General features: G+C 52.1%; 2 protein-coding genes across 3 annotated transcripts; one reads left to right on the top strand and one right to left on the bottom strand.

Moving 5' to 3' along the window:
• Window positions 1-3: 3 nt before the first annotated feature.
• PSMC5 (proteasome 26S subunit, ATPase 5) lies at window positions 4-4,610 on the bottom strand. Its single transcript, XM_007175757.2, has 12 exons — window positions 4,476-4,610; window positions 3,868-3,939; window positions 2,384-2,453; window positions 2,008-2,105; window positions 1,783-1,839; window positions 1,473-1,703; window positions 1,058-1,184; window positions 782-972; window positions 583-681; window positions 392-502; window positions 213-299; window positions 4-107 (listed from the first exon to the last, which is right to left on the bottom strand). The coding sequence occupies exons 1-12, from the start codon at window positions 4,497-4,499 to the stop codon at window positions 54-56; spliced, it is 1,221 nt and encodes a 406-aa protein (XP_007175819.1). The 5' UTR covers window positions 4,500-4,610; the 3' UTR covers window positions 4-53.
• Window positions 4,611-4,798: 188 nt separating this feature from the next.
• On the top strand, window positions 4,799-12,372 carry FTSJ3 (FtsJ RNA 2'-O-methyltransferase 3). 2 transcript variants are annotated; one of them, XM_007175761.2, is made up of 21 exons: window positions 4,799-4,930; window positions 5,041-5,133; window positions 5,311-5,416; window positions 6,223-6,269; window positions 6,392-6,471; window positions 6,891-6,990; window positions 7,083-7,277; window positions 7,358-7,473; window positions 7,590-7,694; window positions 7,782-7,882; window positions 8,116-8,196; window positions 8,288-8,437; window positions 8,574-8,709; window positions 9,882-10,063; window positions 10,208-10,328; window positions 10,409-10,680; window positions 10,956-11,047; window positions 11,136-11,235; window positions 11,319-11,502; window positions 11,586-11,680; window positions 11,764-12,372. In XM_007175761.2, exons 2-21 carry the CDS (start codon window positions 5,067-5,069, stop codon window positions 11,954-11,956), a joined length of 2,523 nt encoding a protein of 840 aa, XP_007175823.1. In that variant the 5' UTR covers window positions 4,799-4,930; window positions 5,041-5,066; the 3' UTR covers window positions 11,957-12,372. The 2 variants fall into 2 exon arrangements, with proteins under 2 accessions (XP_007175823.1, XP_057391999.1); XM_057536016.1 differs by lacking the exon at window positions 4,799-4,930 and having other exon boundaries at window positions 4,937-5,133.
• Window positions 12,373-13,338: the final 966 nt, after the last annotated feature.

Raw genomic sequence — 13,338 nt, 5'->3', positions numbered from 1 at the left:
AGGTCTCGTCCTGCAGAGCTTTATTTGAGGGACCCACACAAAGGACATACGCCTCACTTCCATAGCTTCTTGATGGACATGTTTTTCTCACTGTCCTTTTGCATGACCTGGAGAGAGAGAGAGCATTTAAGTTAGAGACTGGGTGAACACGTGCCCCATCCCCACTGCTCCAGAGCCACCATCAGCAAAGGCGGAAAGATGGAGGCCTGTACCTTGGCTACTGCCATCTCAAAGTCCTCCTGGGTGACGTGGACTCGCCGCTCCCGCAGTGCGTACATGCCGGCTTCAGTGCACACGCCCTGAGCAGGGAAAGGAAGACAGGCGCTGAGGCTGTGCCCTGGAACCTGGAGCTTCCTGCCGCTGCCCCCATTTCCTTGGGCCCTCCAGTTACCTTCACTTCAGCCCCTGATGCTCCTGGCATGAGCTCAGCAATTTTTCTCAGGTTGATCCCCCGGGTCAGGTTCATTTTCCGAGAATGGATCTTCAAAATGTCCAGCCGGGCCTAGCGATGGGAGAGGAAAAGCCTGAGCCCACGGCCTGCCCTCACAGCCAGAGCCACTGCCAGCGCTGCCCATCACAAACCTCCTCATTGGGGGGTGGGAATTCAATTTTTCTGTCAATGCGCCCTGGGCGGAGCAGCGCTGAGTCCAGGATGTCAATCCTGTTAGTCGCCATGATGACCTGAGTAGACAGAGCAGGTGGCGTCAGCTAAGCCCTTCCTGAGGCTGCAGCCTCACCCGGGGCCTTCCCTTGGCTCCTCCCACAGCCGACCCCACTGCACCTTGATGTTCTTGGTGGCCTCGAAGCCATCCAGCTGGTTGAGCAGCTCCAGCATCGTGCGCTGGACTTCACTGTCCCCTCCAGAGCCTCCCTCCAGCCGTGAGGAGCCGATGGAGTCGATTTCGTCCATGAAGATGATAGATGGGGCGTGTTCTCGGGCCATGACAAACAGTTCCCTCACCATTCTTGCCCCTGCACAGAGGCCAAGCTGGCGTTAAGCTGATGGGCCCCCCAGCCCCCGCCGCCTTATAGTTTTCTTGTTTCTGGCCACAGTTACCTTCCCCGATGAATTTCTGCACCAATTCAGAGCCAGAGACACGAATGAAAGTACAGTCTGTATGATGAGCCACAGCCCGGGCCAACAGTGTCTTCCCAGTGCCTGGGGGTCCGTACAGCAGCACTCCCTAGAGAACAACAGGACTCAGGGCAAAAAGCCAGCCTCCACGTTTCATTCAATGAACATTTATCAAGTGCGTGCACTGTGCTAGATCCCGTATTAGATGCTAGAGATAAAAAAATGAACGTCAAGGTCCCTTCTGGAGCTTATAACCAAACCACTTCGGTGGCCTGGCAGCACCTCTCCCCCAGGCCCTCTGCATGGGGAGGGCCAGCGTAAGCAGGCTCCGGTCTATCCAGCCTGGGGCACGAGATGCACAGTAGCAGCACGGTCCTCCCACAGAAGCCCTGCTCACCTTGGGCTGCGCGATGCCCAGCGCTTCAAAGAGCTCAGGATGCTTAACGGGCAGCTCAATCACTTCTTTGATCTCCTTGATCTGCTTGTCCAGTCCACCAATCATCTCGTAAGTTGAATCTGGCACCTTCTCCACCATCATCAGTGACACCAATGGGTCTACCTTGTTGGGCAGGATCTTGTGCAGAGTGTAGCTGTCATTTCTGAGAGCCACCCGGCAATTGGGTGTCACCTGGGTGAGGAGAGAGAGGTTCAGGAAGTGGTGTGGTGAGAGCTGAGCCCCCACTTCCCACCTCCCCAGCTGCACTCACATCATTGATGTCGATGTTCTTATCTACGTCTACGACAAACTTGCCCTCAGGATGTACCTAGAGAAACAACAGCTCATGACCTTCCCCGACAGCCACCAAATCACCAGCCTCGCCCAGGAAGACACATGGGTCTTACAGTAAAGCGACAACAGTGTCCTCGCTACACACAAAGCTACGGGAACGCAGTGGGCAACGGGCTGGTCCCTGGGGTCACGTCACCTTTACCTTAACCAACACTTTCTTCTTATCCATGGCCCGGACTACTTCCCCCACGTAGGATCCCTGTTCCTGCAGCAGCTGTAGCTCTTCCCGCAACAGGCGAACTAGATGCGAAACAGACACAATGGCCACCCAGATTCTTTGGTGTCCCCCACCCATGACTTGATTCAACATGCATGAACTAAGCACCACTGTAAAGTTTTGAAGGGAAGGCCTCAAAAAAAAAGTCAAAGTTCATGTCTTTAAGGAGATTACGATGGGGCTCAGGAGAGAGATGTGCGTGTAAAGAGAGCATGGCCTTGCACTGGGAAAAGCAATAGGCACCAACGTGAAGACTCACTTCAAACTGCCCCCACACAGCCTTCCCATCTTTCCCCCTCACCTTTTGCATTAAGCTCATTCCTCTGTGCCTGCAGCCTCCGGAGATTTTGGCTCTTATCATTCACGATCAGCTGTGGAGGACAAGAAGCAAAGGGTGGAAGACGGTAGGCGGTTACGATCTTGGCCTACGATCTTGGCCAAAACCCTCATAGGCTGATATGAACTAAGCGAGGAAGGAGCACAAGGCACCTGCATTCTCCATTCAGATTCTCCAATATGATTCTAACGACCCTATCCTGTCCTCCAAGAGCCCCTCTGGAGTGTAGGACAACCACAGGAAAAAAAGGCTGCTTGTCTAATACTGGTCCAGGAATAACAAACAGTAGTGGAGAAGAGTTAACAGCTGGCTCACATAGTCAGTTTCTTGCAGACTGGTAACGGTAGAGTGGGAAGACCTCTGAGTCAGAAGCCTAAGTTCTAGCCCCATTGCTGGCAATTAACAGTTGGGTAAAGCCAATGAAAGCTATGTAAAAGGTCTAGATCTGTTACCAAACTGCAAGCATCACCTATCCTGCCTCTTTTCAGGACTAACGTGAGGAACAAATGAAAGCACATGTAATGCATTTCAAAAATGACAAACCGGACTTCCTTGGTGGCGCAGTGGTTAAGAATCCACCTGCCAAAGCAGGGGACACAGGTTCGAGCCCTGCTCCGGGAGGATCCCACATGCCGCGGAGCAGCTAAGCCTGTGTGCCACAACTACTGAGCCTGCGCTCTAGGGCCTGCGAGCCACAACTACTGAAGCCCGCCTAGAGCCCGTGCTCCGCAACAAGAGAAGCCACCACAATGAGAAGCCCGCGCACCATAACGAAGAGTAGCCCCACTCGCCGCAACTAGAGAGAGCCCGCGTGCAGCAACGAAGACCCAACACAGCCAAAAATAAAAATAAATAAATAAAATATATATATATCACAGTCTCTTCTAAAAAAAAAAGTGACAAACCAAGTATGATACCTACAAATGTACCTGGAGTTCAGAATTTTTCCTTGTGGCTCTCCTCCATCCAATTGACATTATTTTCCTTATTTCTATGGTCCCTGCTCCCTGTTTAGGCTAGAGCACTGGGTTGTCCAGTTCCTTTTCATTCAGTCCTACGAAATCAGCATTGTCCAGACTCCTCAATTCTGTCTTCCCTCACTCTGCCCCAACCCTCCCTCTGATAAATCTCATCTTCTGATCCTACGTCTTCTCTTTTATAAGAAACCCTCTCATTCAGGCTTCTTCTAAGAAGAATGACTTTTGGCTGGGGGTACCTCTTACGTTAAAATTTGACTTTTAAAGATGTTTAATGAACTGTGAATACTACCTTCAAAATGATGGGACTTGAGAGGAACAAGAGGCTGTTAACTTCATATACTTTATACCGTTGGCTTGTTACTTCTTCCACTGCGCCCCCAGTGGAATTATATGGATTTGTAGAAATCCTTTCCATCAATCCCTCATCCCCCTTCTAGCTCCCTCTGGACCTTTGGAGTCCGTTCTCACCTGGAGTTCTTCAATCTTGGACAGGTAATACTGGCGGAGTCCACTGCCTGCCTTCCCTTCTTCCAGCTCCATCTGAAGACACAGTGTAATTAGTAACCAACAGGTTAAACATCCAAGGGATAAAGCTACTTCCAGCTTGGATTTCGGAGATTTAAGATTTGGGTTCTAATCCCTCACTCCATCTCTTCGGAACCATTTCCCCGTGACTAAACTAAAACAGAATGAGGACGGTGCCTACCTCTTAAGACTTTCAGGAGGATCAAGAGACGACACACCCGGGAACGCTATACAAACCCGAGGTGTTATTACTACAGGAGGAGTCAGCAGGAAGGACGTGTCCCCCGACTCCCCCGACTCGCGGAAGGGTGGGTTCCCGCTCCCACCGCTTCTCTCACTTACTCGGCTTCCACCGGGTCTTCCACTCCCGGCCCTGCCTTGACCGCCGGGGGCGGCGCTGACACAGCAGATCCGGTCCCAGGTAGGGCCCAGTCTAGACTGGCCCACCCACCCCCGACTCCCCCCACCCTCTTGCCCCGGCCGGCTGCCCACCTCGGATCACACCTGTTTCGCATCCAGCCCCAGTCCCCGCCCGACCACCGCCGCCATACCTGCTCTGGTCCGTCAAGCGCCATCTTCCCTCTTCCGCGGCCGGCATCAGAGCCGCCTTGGCGCGCAGGCGCAGAAGCAGGGGTTTGGGGCCCGAAAACCAAGGCAGAGAACAGTTCCGGGTCAATGGGCGGGGTGTGAGGACAGACGGTAATAAGTAACAGGGGCCATGAGGGGAGGGGCGGGGGTACGCGAGGTCAGGAGCTTTGAAAAGGGTTAGCAGAACTCCTAAACATTACTCTCTAGAAATTCGGTTTTGGTTAAAGTAACCACTTCCCCTGGTGCCAGCTTCCAACTTATAAAACCTGGGGACAGAAAATGGAGAAAATTTTTGTGGCCACGCTCAAAATGGCGGAAAACTTGGATCCGGGGACGCGAGCGACGCAAGCGGAAGCGGAAATACGTTTGCTGCCCACACGTTCCGCTTCAGGGGTGGTGGAAGTGGTGCTGGGTGGCGGTGAGTAGTGTGGACTGAGGCTAAGAGTGTGTTTGCGACGGCGAGTGGGGAACGAAGAGCGGAATCTAGTGCTCCGGGAAGAGACGTCCCAATTTCTGCTTTCTCTCCAGATTGAGTGGCGCTCCTACGTTCCACCATGGGCAAAAAGGGCAAAGTCGGGAAGAGCCGGCGAGACAAGTTCTATCACTTGGCAAAGGAGACGGGTGAGTCAGGGTTCGCGCCGTCTGCGAGCGGGCGCGCCACCAACCTTGGCCGGTTCGCCCCCTTTCCGAATATTGAGTTTTTCTTCCGCAGAAAGGGTGGTGGGTCGTGAGGCCGCAGAAATCCCGCTGGGAAAGCGCTTCGCGGAACTTACTACAGTACTTTGTCGCCGCCTCCAGGTTACCGTTCCCGGTCGGCTTTCAAGCTGATCCAGCTGAATCGCCGCTTTCAATTTCTGCAGAAAGCCCGAGCCTTGCTGGACCTGTGCGCTGCACCGGGTGGATGGTGTGTAACACCCGGCGCCTGACGCTTCTTATGGAAGCATTCTGGATTCCAGCCTTGGATGACTGAGAGTTGCATTTGGGGTGGGAGGGAAACAGTAATACCAACCTCAAATTTCTCTACTCCCCAGAAGTAAGCTGCAGAGGGAAAGATTTGGACCGTGTACTTATGACATGATTGGCTGATACCGACCAGGGTTCTTGGTTTTCCCCAATCAATAGAAATTGACTAGAGGCCAGACAAGAAATTCAGGCAAGGTTTTCTTGGGGCCCCTGCTGCAGCAGGGGGCAGCGAAAACAGGTAGCGGGTTCCCTTGCTAGCCAGCTCCCCAAGGAGGGGGCTGGCTGGTTCCTTATATAGCGTGAAGGTGGGGATGTGTCCGGGGGTCCGGCCTGAGGGGCGGCTGAGGTGGTCTGCCTGCCCCTTTGGTGGTGTTGAGTGCTGGGGGGCATGTGCAGTGCCCTGCTTCTGCTCCTGCTTCCTACACCCTGTTTTTGCTCCCAGCTCTTCAGAGGTGACAGTGGGGTGGTGTGTTGGGGTTTTTTTGGTCTATAATTTTTGTCTTTTTGTCCATAATTCACCCCAACTGGGTATGCATGCACTGTTTAGTCCCTCATAGTTTCTTTGTATTCTGTTGCTCAAGGAGTTTTGTCCAGGTGCAAGCATTGCAGCAAAGGGTCCCAGGTCCCAGCCTGTCTCACTTCCACTGCACTTAGCAGGGGCCCCTAACACCGGGGATGAGAGATCACATTGCTGAGGGAGGGGAAGGGACAGTCCAGGGTGTTTTAATCTTTACTTCTCTTTTATAGGCTGCAAGTGGCCACCAAGTTTATGCCTGTATCCAGCCTTATTGTGGGTGAGTGACAGGTGGTGCTCCTGGATGTTCCAGGGGGTGGGAGTGTGAGACCCTGTGTTCTGCATTTCCTTTCTCCCTGCTTGAGACAACCTTTTGGAATACTCTGCCCTAATTTCTACTAGGAGTGGATCTGGTTCCAATCAAGCCTCTTCCCAATGTGGTGACACTCCAAGAGGACATCACAACAGAACGCTGTAGGCAGGTAATAGGAATCTCTCTTTTCCTGTTCCCTTTATATGTAGATATCCACATTCATCCCTCTTCCCACCCTGATCCCCTGAAGGCACGTTTTTCCTGTTAACCATGCCTTGAGCAGTGGCTGCATGTTGTTTATGTAACAAGGCCCGTAATATTGTGTGTGTACCCAGCCTTTATTTATTCAGGAAAGAGGTCTTTGGAATTGGAGGAAGTGCAGAGATTTCAGTGAAATCCTTTCCAGCAAATTCACTGGTAGACTGTAAGCTCCATGAAAACAGACGTGTTATTTTTGCTTATTGTTGTATCCCCTGTCCATGGCACAGGATTTGGCCGTGGTGGGCACTCAACAGATGGCTGAACTAAGGGCTCCATTCGTAGCCATTTCTGTATTTCTGTTGCTGTGGTTTCTTTCCTTCTCTGTAGGCCCTGAGGAAGGAGCTGAAAACCTGGAAAGTTGATGTTGTGCTCAATGACGGGGCCCCCAACGTCGGGGCTAGCTGGGTCCATGATGCTTACTCACAAGGTGCCGGGATCGGGGGGCATGGAGCTGAGGGTGGAGGTGGGCATGCCCTCTCAGGCTGCAGAGGTCCTCAGCTAACTGTCTCCCCCCCACAGCCCATTTGACACTGATGGCTCTGCGTTTGGCTTGTGATTTTCTGGGCCGTGGTGGCTGCTTCATCACAAAGGTTTTCCGTTCCCGTGACTATCAGCCCTTGCTGTGGATCTTCCAGCAGCTCTTCCGCCGTGTCCAGGCCACCAAGCCCCAAGCCTCTCGTCATGAATCTGCAGAGATCTTTGTAGTCTGCCAGGGTGGGCATCACTTCTTTTGTTCTCTTGATTCAGTCTCCCACCTACCAAAGCACACTTTCTTATATATCCTATTACCTTAGGATTCCTGGCTCCTGACAAGGTTGACAGTAAATTCTTTGACCCGAAATTTGCCTTCAAGGAGGTTGAAGTTCAGGTCAAGACTGTTACTGAATTGGTGACTAAGAAGAAGCCAAAGGTGTGTTTGGCGAGTGGGGGTCACCTTCAGGTCCTGGGACTCGGGAGGTCGGGCCTGGTCAGTCTTACAGACACCCCAGAAGGGACTGCTCAACCTTCGTTATTTCCCTTCCTAAGGCTGAAGGCTATGCTGAGGGTGACCTCACACTCTATCACCGAACCTCAGTCACTGACTTCCTCCGAGCTGCCAACCCTGTGGACTTCCTCTCCAAAGCCAGTGAAGTGAGTCCCCAGACTCGAGCGGTACAAGGGAGCCCCAGAAACATGGCCTGAACATCTCCCCTGACTCCTTTCCCTCCTCCCAAACAGATCTCGCTAGATGATGAAGAGTTGGCACGGCATCCAGCTACCACTGAGGACATCCGGGCGTGCTGTCAGGATATCAGAGTGCTGGGGCGTAAGGAGCTCAGGTTTGCACTGGGGGTGGGCATGGGTGCCGGGAGCCCCAAAGGCAGGGGCAAGCCTTTGAAGGACGTGACGCTGGATCTCTGGGAACAGGATGCTGCTGTGTTAGAGGTTTGGGGTGGGGGCCTGAACCTTAGGACTTCTGTGGCGCAAACGTGAAATTTGGGGTATGGGCCCAAAACGAGGAGGTGGGGACAAAAGGGGGACAGCAAGGTCAGGAATGGTATTTCTGGGGCAGGTCCCTACTGAACTGGAGAACGAAGCTTCGGCGGTATGTGGCCAAGAAACTGAAAGAACAAGCAAAGGCACTGGACATCAGGTGAGGAGGGAGCTAAACCAGGGCAGTTGTTGACTGGGTGTTGAGGGGAAGCATCTGGGAAAATAACCAACTCCTGCAACTGTTTTGTCAGCCTCAGCTCAGGGGAGGAAGAGGAAGGTGAAGAGGAAGAGTCAGCAGCTGGGATGGGGCTGCAGCCCTCGGAGGAGGAGGAGGAGGAGGAGGAGCAGCTGAACCGTACCCTGGCGGAGATGAAGGCCCAGGAGGTGGCGGAGTTAAAGAGGTGAGGGGAGCTGGGGAGGAGAGTGGGGAGCCCCAAGGCAGAGTCCCTCAGTGGGTGAAGATGGGGAGGGGGGGGAAGGCACGACTAGGGAATCTTCAGAGCCGGGCAGCTTTAATTCCTCAGACCATCCCCTCAGGAAGAAAAAGAAGCTGCTGCGTGAGCAGAGGAAGCAGCGGGAACGTGTGGAGCTGAAGATGGATCTTCCCGGGGTTTCCATTGCAGACGAGGGGGAGACTGGCATGTTCTCCCTGCGCACCATCCGGGGTCACCAGGTGAGGCGGGGTTCGGGGCCCACTGAGGGGACAGGAGGATCTGTGTGGGTGTTTGGAGGTGGGGCGTTGGATGTCTTCTTGGTGAGTGTGCTGAAAGATCCTGGCTCATGGTTGCTGCCTTCACCCATACATGACTTGATGAGGGGAGACTGGGAAAAAAACCAGAGCCTTGTGTCTCAAAAGGCCAGGAAAGAACATACCCCTAAAATAATGAAAGTAGGAAGATTTGTGAGTGTGGTGTAGATTTATCCTTGTAGAACTGGAATATCAGAACCAAGAGGCCCTCGTTGCAGGAAGCTCAGGTCATAGGCGATGCAGCCAGGGTGCGTGGGTTACGAGCACGTGTGATGGAGGGTTTCCCTCAGAGGGGAACAGCGTTCTTCAGTTCACTGAGACCAAGTTAGCACCTTGTTGCAGTAGGCTGCTGGATGGTGCTTTCTGCTGAATACTGGAGAGCCTGCTTTTCCTGGTAAAAGCAGCATCACAAACAAAATGAGCCTTCGTGGCTCTTGTGTGGGAAGGTAGTAACCAGGTCGTGTTGTTTAGGGGGCAGTAGAGCACAGTGGTCCCAGAGCCGACTACCACTTAACGCGCTCTTTGCCTCAGTTTCCTCATCTGTAAAAGAAAATGATAGAACCTACCTACTCGCGTTTTTGGAAGGAATAAAAAAAAAGATGGCGTAATTCCTGGTATGTGATTCAAGAAATAGTAGCTATCCTTGCCATGAGGAAAACAGATTTTGGAGTTGACAGCTGGTTTATTAGTGAAACAGTGCTTCCTGTTAGATGTATATGGCATGGGCTCCTTTATTCAGTGGAAACAAGAGTTGTAGATATTATTCTCCGGTGATAAGGTGCCTTCTGAAAGTAATTTTTTAAAAAGCAGTGTTTTAGAACATTTTAAAATCGGACACTAATAAGACCATGGGGTACTTTTCCATAAACCTATTTCTGCTACCACTGAAGAAGAGACAGCTGAATGATCTGGCCTAGAGTGGGATGTTTTAAATGGTTAATCCTATCACTTCCCTGTCTGTAAAAGAAGGTATTATGTGCTTGACACAGTGTGTTTTCTAGTGTTGCTGAGGATAAACTAAGGTGATGAACACGGAGGAAAAAAGCAGTATGTACCTTGTTAGTGCCCTTGACCTCTGTTTCTCTGTCAAACCTCAGTTGTTAGAGGAGGTAACACAGGGGGACATGAGTGCTGCAGACATGTTTTTGTCTGATCTGCCAAGAGACGACATCTACATATCAGATGTTGAGGAGGAGGATGATACGTCTCTGGATAGTGACCTGGACCCAGAGGAGCTGGTGGGAGTCAGAGCACCTCAGAGTCTAAAGGACCAAAAGTGGTAAGCGGGGGGTGTGGGGAGGTGTCTGCAGGGCACCCTCAGCTCAAGTCCAAAGCAGAGCTGGTGGCAGGGCTTGCCAGTGGGAGTGTGGGCAGCAAGCCCTCCAGGGCACTGACCCTCCACCCACTTTCCTTGGGTCTACAGTGTACGGTTTGCTGAAGTGCAAGATGGTAAAGAGGAGGAAGAAGAAGAGAATCCATTGCTGGTACCATTGGAGGAAAAGGCACTACTGCAGGAAGAACAGGCCAGCCTGTGGTTCTCAAAGGTAAGCAGAGGCTGGTGGCCGAGACAGACAGGGACTGGCATTCCCTGGGCAGAGGGTGCCTGACGATTCCCCCATCACAGGATGGCTTCAGTGGGATTGGGGATGATGCTGACGAGGCCCTGGAGATCGGTCAGGCCCAGCTGTTGTACGAGAGCCGTCGCAAGGGGCAGCAGCTGCCACCACTGCCTTCCGGTGTGAAGATGGAGAACAAACCTCCCCCGTGCCAGGATGAGGCCCCTGAGAGGGCAGAGGCTCCTTCAGGGACAGAGGCTGCCACTGGCCCCGGCGGGGCAGAGAGAGATGGCAGTCCTGACAGTGACAGCAGTAGCAGTGAGGGTGAGGGTGAAGAGAGGTGAGTGGTTGCAGCTGACAGGAGAAGAGCTGAAGAGGAAGCGGTGGTTGTAACCAGCGCTCTGTAATTGGGGGTTTGCAGCTCTGGCTGCAGATGGAGAACTTTAAATACTGATGATTCTAATTTGAGTGGTCTGCAGTACAGCCTGGGTGGCAAGATTTCTGGAAGTCCCCCAAGCATTTTTAACTAAGAACCAGGGGTGAGGTGAGCAGGAGTGGGCCTGAGTGGCGTGGGTAATGGTGGGACGTGCGTGCACGGTCCTCCTCCTTCCACAGCTGGAAACCGCGCCGCAGGCAGAAGCAAAGCCGTGGGCCTAAGTCAGATGATGATGATGATGGGTTTGAGATCGTGCCTATCAAGGACCCAGGTGAGAGCTCTGCACCTAGTAGAATGGGAGGCAACATGGAGGGGTCAGTGCTGGGGACTGAGCTTTGACTTCCTTCTTCCCTCTCTAGTGAAACATCGGATACTGGACCCTGAAGGCCTTGCTCTAGGTGCTATTATTGCTTCTTCCAAAAAAGCCAGGAGGAACCTCATTGATGACTCCTTCAGCCGGTAAGGGGCCAGAAAGTCACGAGAAGGGGTGGGAGTGAGGAAGGATTTCTTTGAAAGCCTAGACTGGTGTCCTCTCCACCAAGGTACACATTTAATGAGGATGAGGGGGAGCTTCCAGACTGGTTTGTGCAGGAGGAAAAGCAGCACAGGATACGACAGTTGCCTATTGATAAGAAGGAGGTGGAGCGTTACCGGAAACGCTGGCGGGAAATCAATGCACGTCCCATCAAGAAAGTGGCTGAGGCCAAGGCCAGGAAGAAACGGAGGGTAAGCAGTGGGGCTGCCTGAGACTCTGGGTGGGTGAGGCAGGGGTAGGAAAAGAGGTCAGCCTGACCGAGGTCCCCCCACAGATGCTGAAGAAGCTGGAGCAAACCAAGAAGAAGGCAGAAGCTGTGGTCAACACAGTGGACATCTCAGAACGGGAGAAAGTGGCACAGCTTCGAAGGTGAGGGGGGGGGGGTCACCCACAAAGGTACACGGGGGTGAAGGAGTGGCAGAAAGTCTCTAACCTGTGTCTTCCACTTACAGTCTCTATAAGAAAGCTGGGCTTGGAAAGGAGAAACGCCAAGTCACCTATGTTGTAGCCAAAAAAGGTGTGGGCCGCAAAGTGGGCCGGCCAGCTGGGGTCAGAGGTCACTTCAAGGTGGTGGACTCGAGAATGAAGAAGGACCAAAGAGCACAGCAACGGAAAGAGCAGAAGAAAAAGCACAAGCGGAAGTGAGCGGAGCCACCAGAACTTCTGCGGGCAGGGCTGTGTCAGGATGAGGAGCGATTCGGTGCAGCTTCTGGCTGCCTTCGTACCAGCCCTACCCTTGCCTGCACTGCAGTCGTCTGAAGAGACAGATCTGAGGTACCGGAACTCATGGTGGCCCTGGGCAGCGAGGGGGACATCTTCCTGGCTGGAAGAAAGGGTCCCCTTAAAGCCCCTCTGAAATGTCTTGTCGGTGCTGTCAGAGCCCACAACCCTTCTGTGAAGAATGTAGGGTGCTGGGCGAGAAGTCACACCATTTTTAGATCCTAAGGGGAAGTTCAGTGGTGCCGTGGCATTCACTGTAGTCTAGTCTATTCTTGGGCACGTGGGCCTCTCAAGTCTTCTTCCCCCATTATCATCTGAATAAAACCAGGATGACTGATTGATAGATGTCTGACAGACAGTTTAGTTCCTGGGTGTTCACACCATGTGCACTGTTCTAAATCATATTTAATATGTCCCGACTCATGGTGAAGTAGAAATGACAAGCAATCCACAGGTCCCAGTAGTAAAACATTTACTAGAGCAAGCAGAAAGGAATGCACATCTTAAAGAAACCTTCACAAAGTCACAAAATTTGAAGTATGTATATTTCTTTTCCTTTTATAAACAAGATAGAACAAAAATCATCAAAATCATTTTAGCAAAAGATTTTTCTACCATTATGGCAAGTTAAAAAAAATACAATGAAATAGGAGAAGACAATTTAAAAGCTGCTGTCAGGTTTTTGTTTTTTAATTTTAAATTTAGCAACACTTCAGACCCAGAGCAGTCCTGTTTCCAGGATCCTCTCTCCCCCCTCAGTTGTAGGGACCCTGGATCTGGCAGGCTGCTGCTTCATGTCTCAGGACTGGACACAAACCTGGCTGGGAAACCTGAGCATCAGCTCTCACTTAGAATCAGACCCTCCCCTAACCTGCAGATGTTGGGGAAGCACTTTGGTGCGCATCCCTAACACCTCCACGGACGGGGCTGCAGAAGCCAGTCTCACGTGGGGCCTGCCTGGCCACAGAAAAAGAATTTTATTTGTAGGTGTTTTTAAGGTGACATTTTAGTAAAAAATATGTACTACATATAAACCTAGAGTGAGTTTTGTGCCCTATAAGGCCCTTTCTTCCAAGGTATCCTCAACTGACCTTCGTGACACTCACCCAGAGCCAAAAGAAGCTGCCCGACTCTGACTGCTTCTAAGGACCAAAGCAGCCTCCCAAGAAAACATCTGGAAAATTATCCAGATGAAGGGGTAATGTCTCCAAGCTCCAGCTATCCACTAAGGGCAGGGGGTCCCTACACCTTGGGCCCCAACCCAGCCCTGAGACGCCTAGTTACCAAAAGTCTTTCTAAAAATAAAA

This window comes from Balaenoptera acutorostrata, chromosome 20 (assembly GCF_949987535.1).
Source record: "Balaenoptera acutorostrata chromosome 20, mBalAcu1.1, whole genome shotgun sequence".
In the NCBI taxonomy this organism is placed as follows: Eukaryota; Metazoa; Chordata; class Mammalia; order Artiodactyla; family Balaenopteridae; genus Balaenoptera; species Balaenoptera acutorostrata.
This window is presented reverse-complemented; position numbering and strand designations above follow the sequence as displayed.

Bases quoted from the DNA above. Each gene is read 5' to 3' on its own strand.
- PSMC5 (XM_007175757.2), bottom strand. From the start codon at position 4,499: ATGGCGCTTGACGGACCAGAGCAG. The intron at 2,106-2,383 runs GTGAGGGGGAAA...TTTCGCATCTAG, and splicing joins GAATGAGCTTAATGCAAAAG to TTCGCCTGTTGCGGGAAGAG. The intron at 1,704-1,782 runs GTGAGTGCAGCT...CTCCTCACCCAG, and splicing joins AGAACATCGACATCAATGAT to GTGACACCCAATTGCCGGGT.
- FTSJ3 (XM_007175761.2), top strand. From the start codon at position 5,067: ATGGGCAAAAAGGGCAAAGTCGGGAAGAGCCGGCGAGACAAGTTCTAT. The intron at 7,695-7,781 runs GTGAGTCCCCAG...CCTCCCAAACAG, and splicing joins TCCTCTCCAAAGCCAGTGAA to ATCTCGCTAGATGATGAAGA. The intron at 11,503-11,585 runs GTAAGCAGTGGG...GTCCCCCCACAG, and splicing joins AGGCCAGGAAGAAACGGAGG to ATGCTGAAGAAGCTGGAGCA.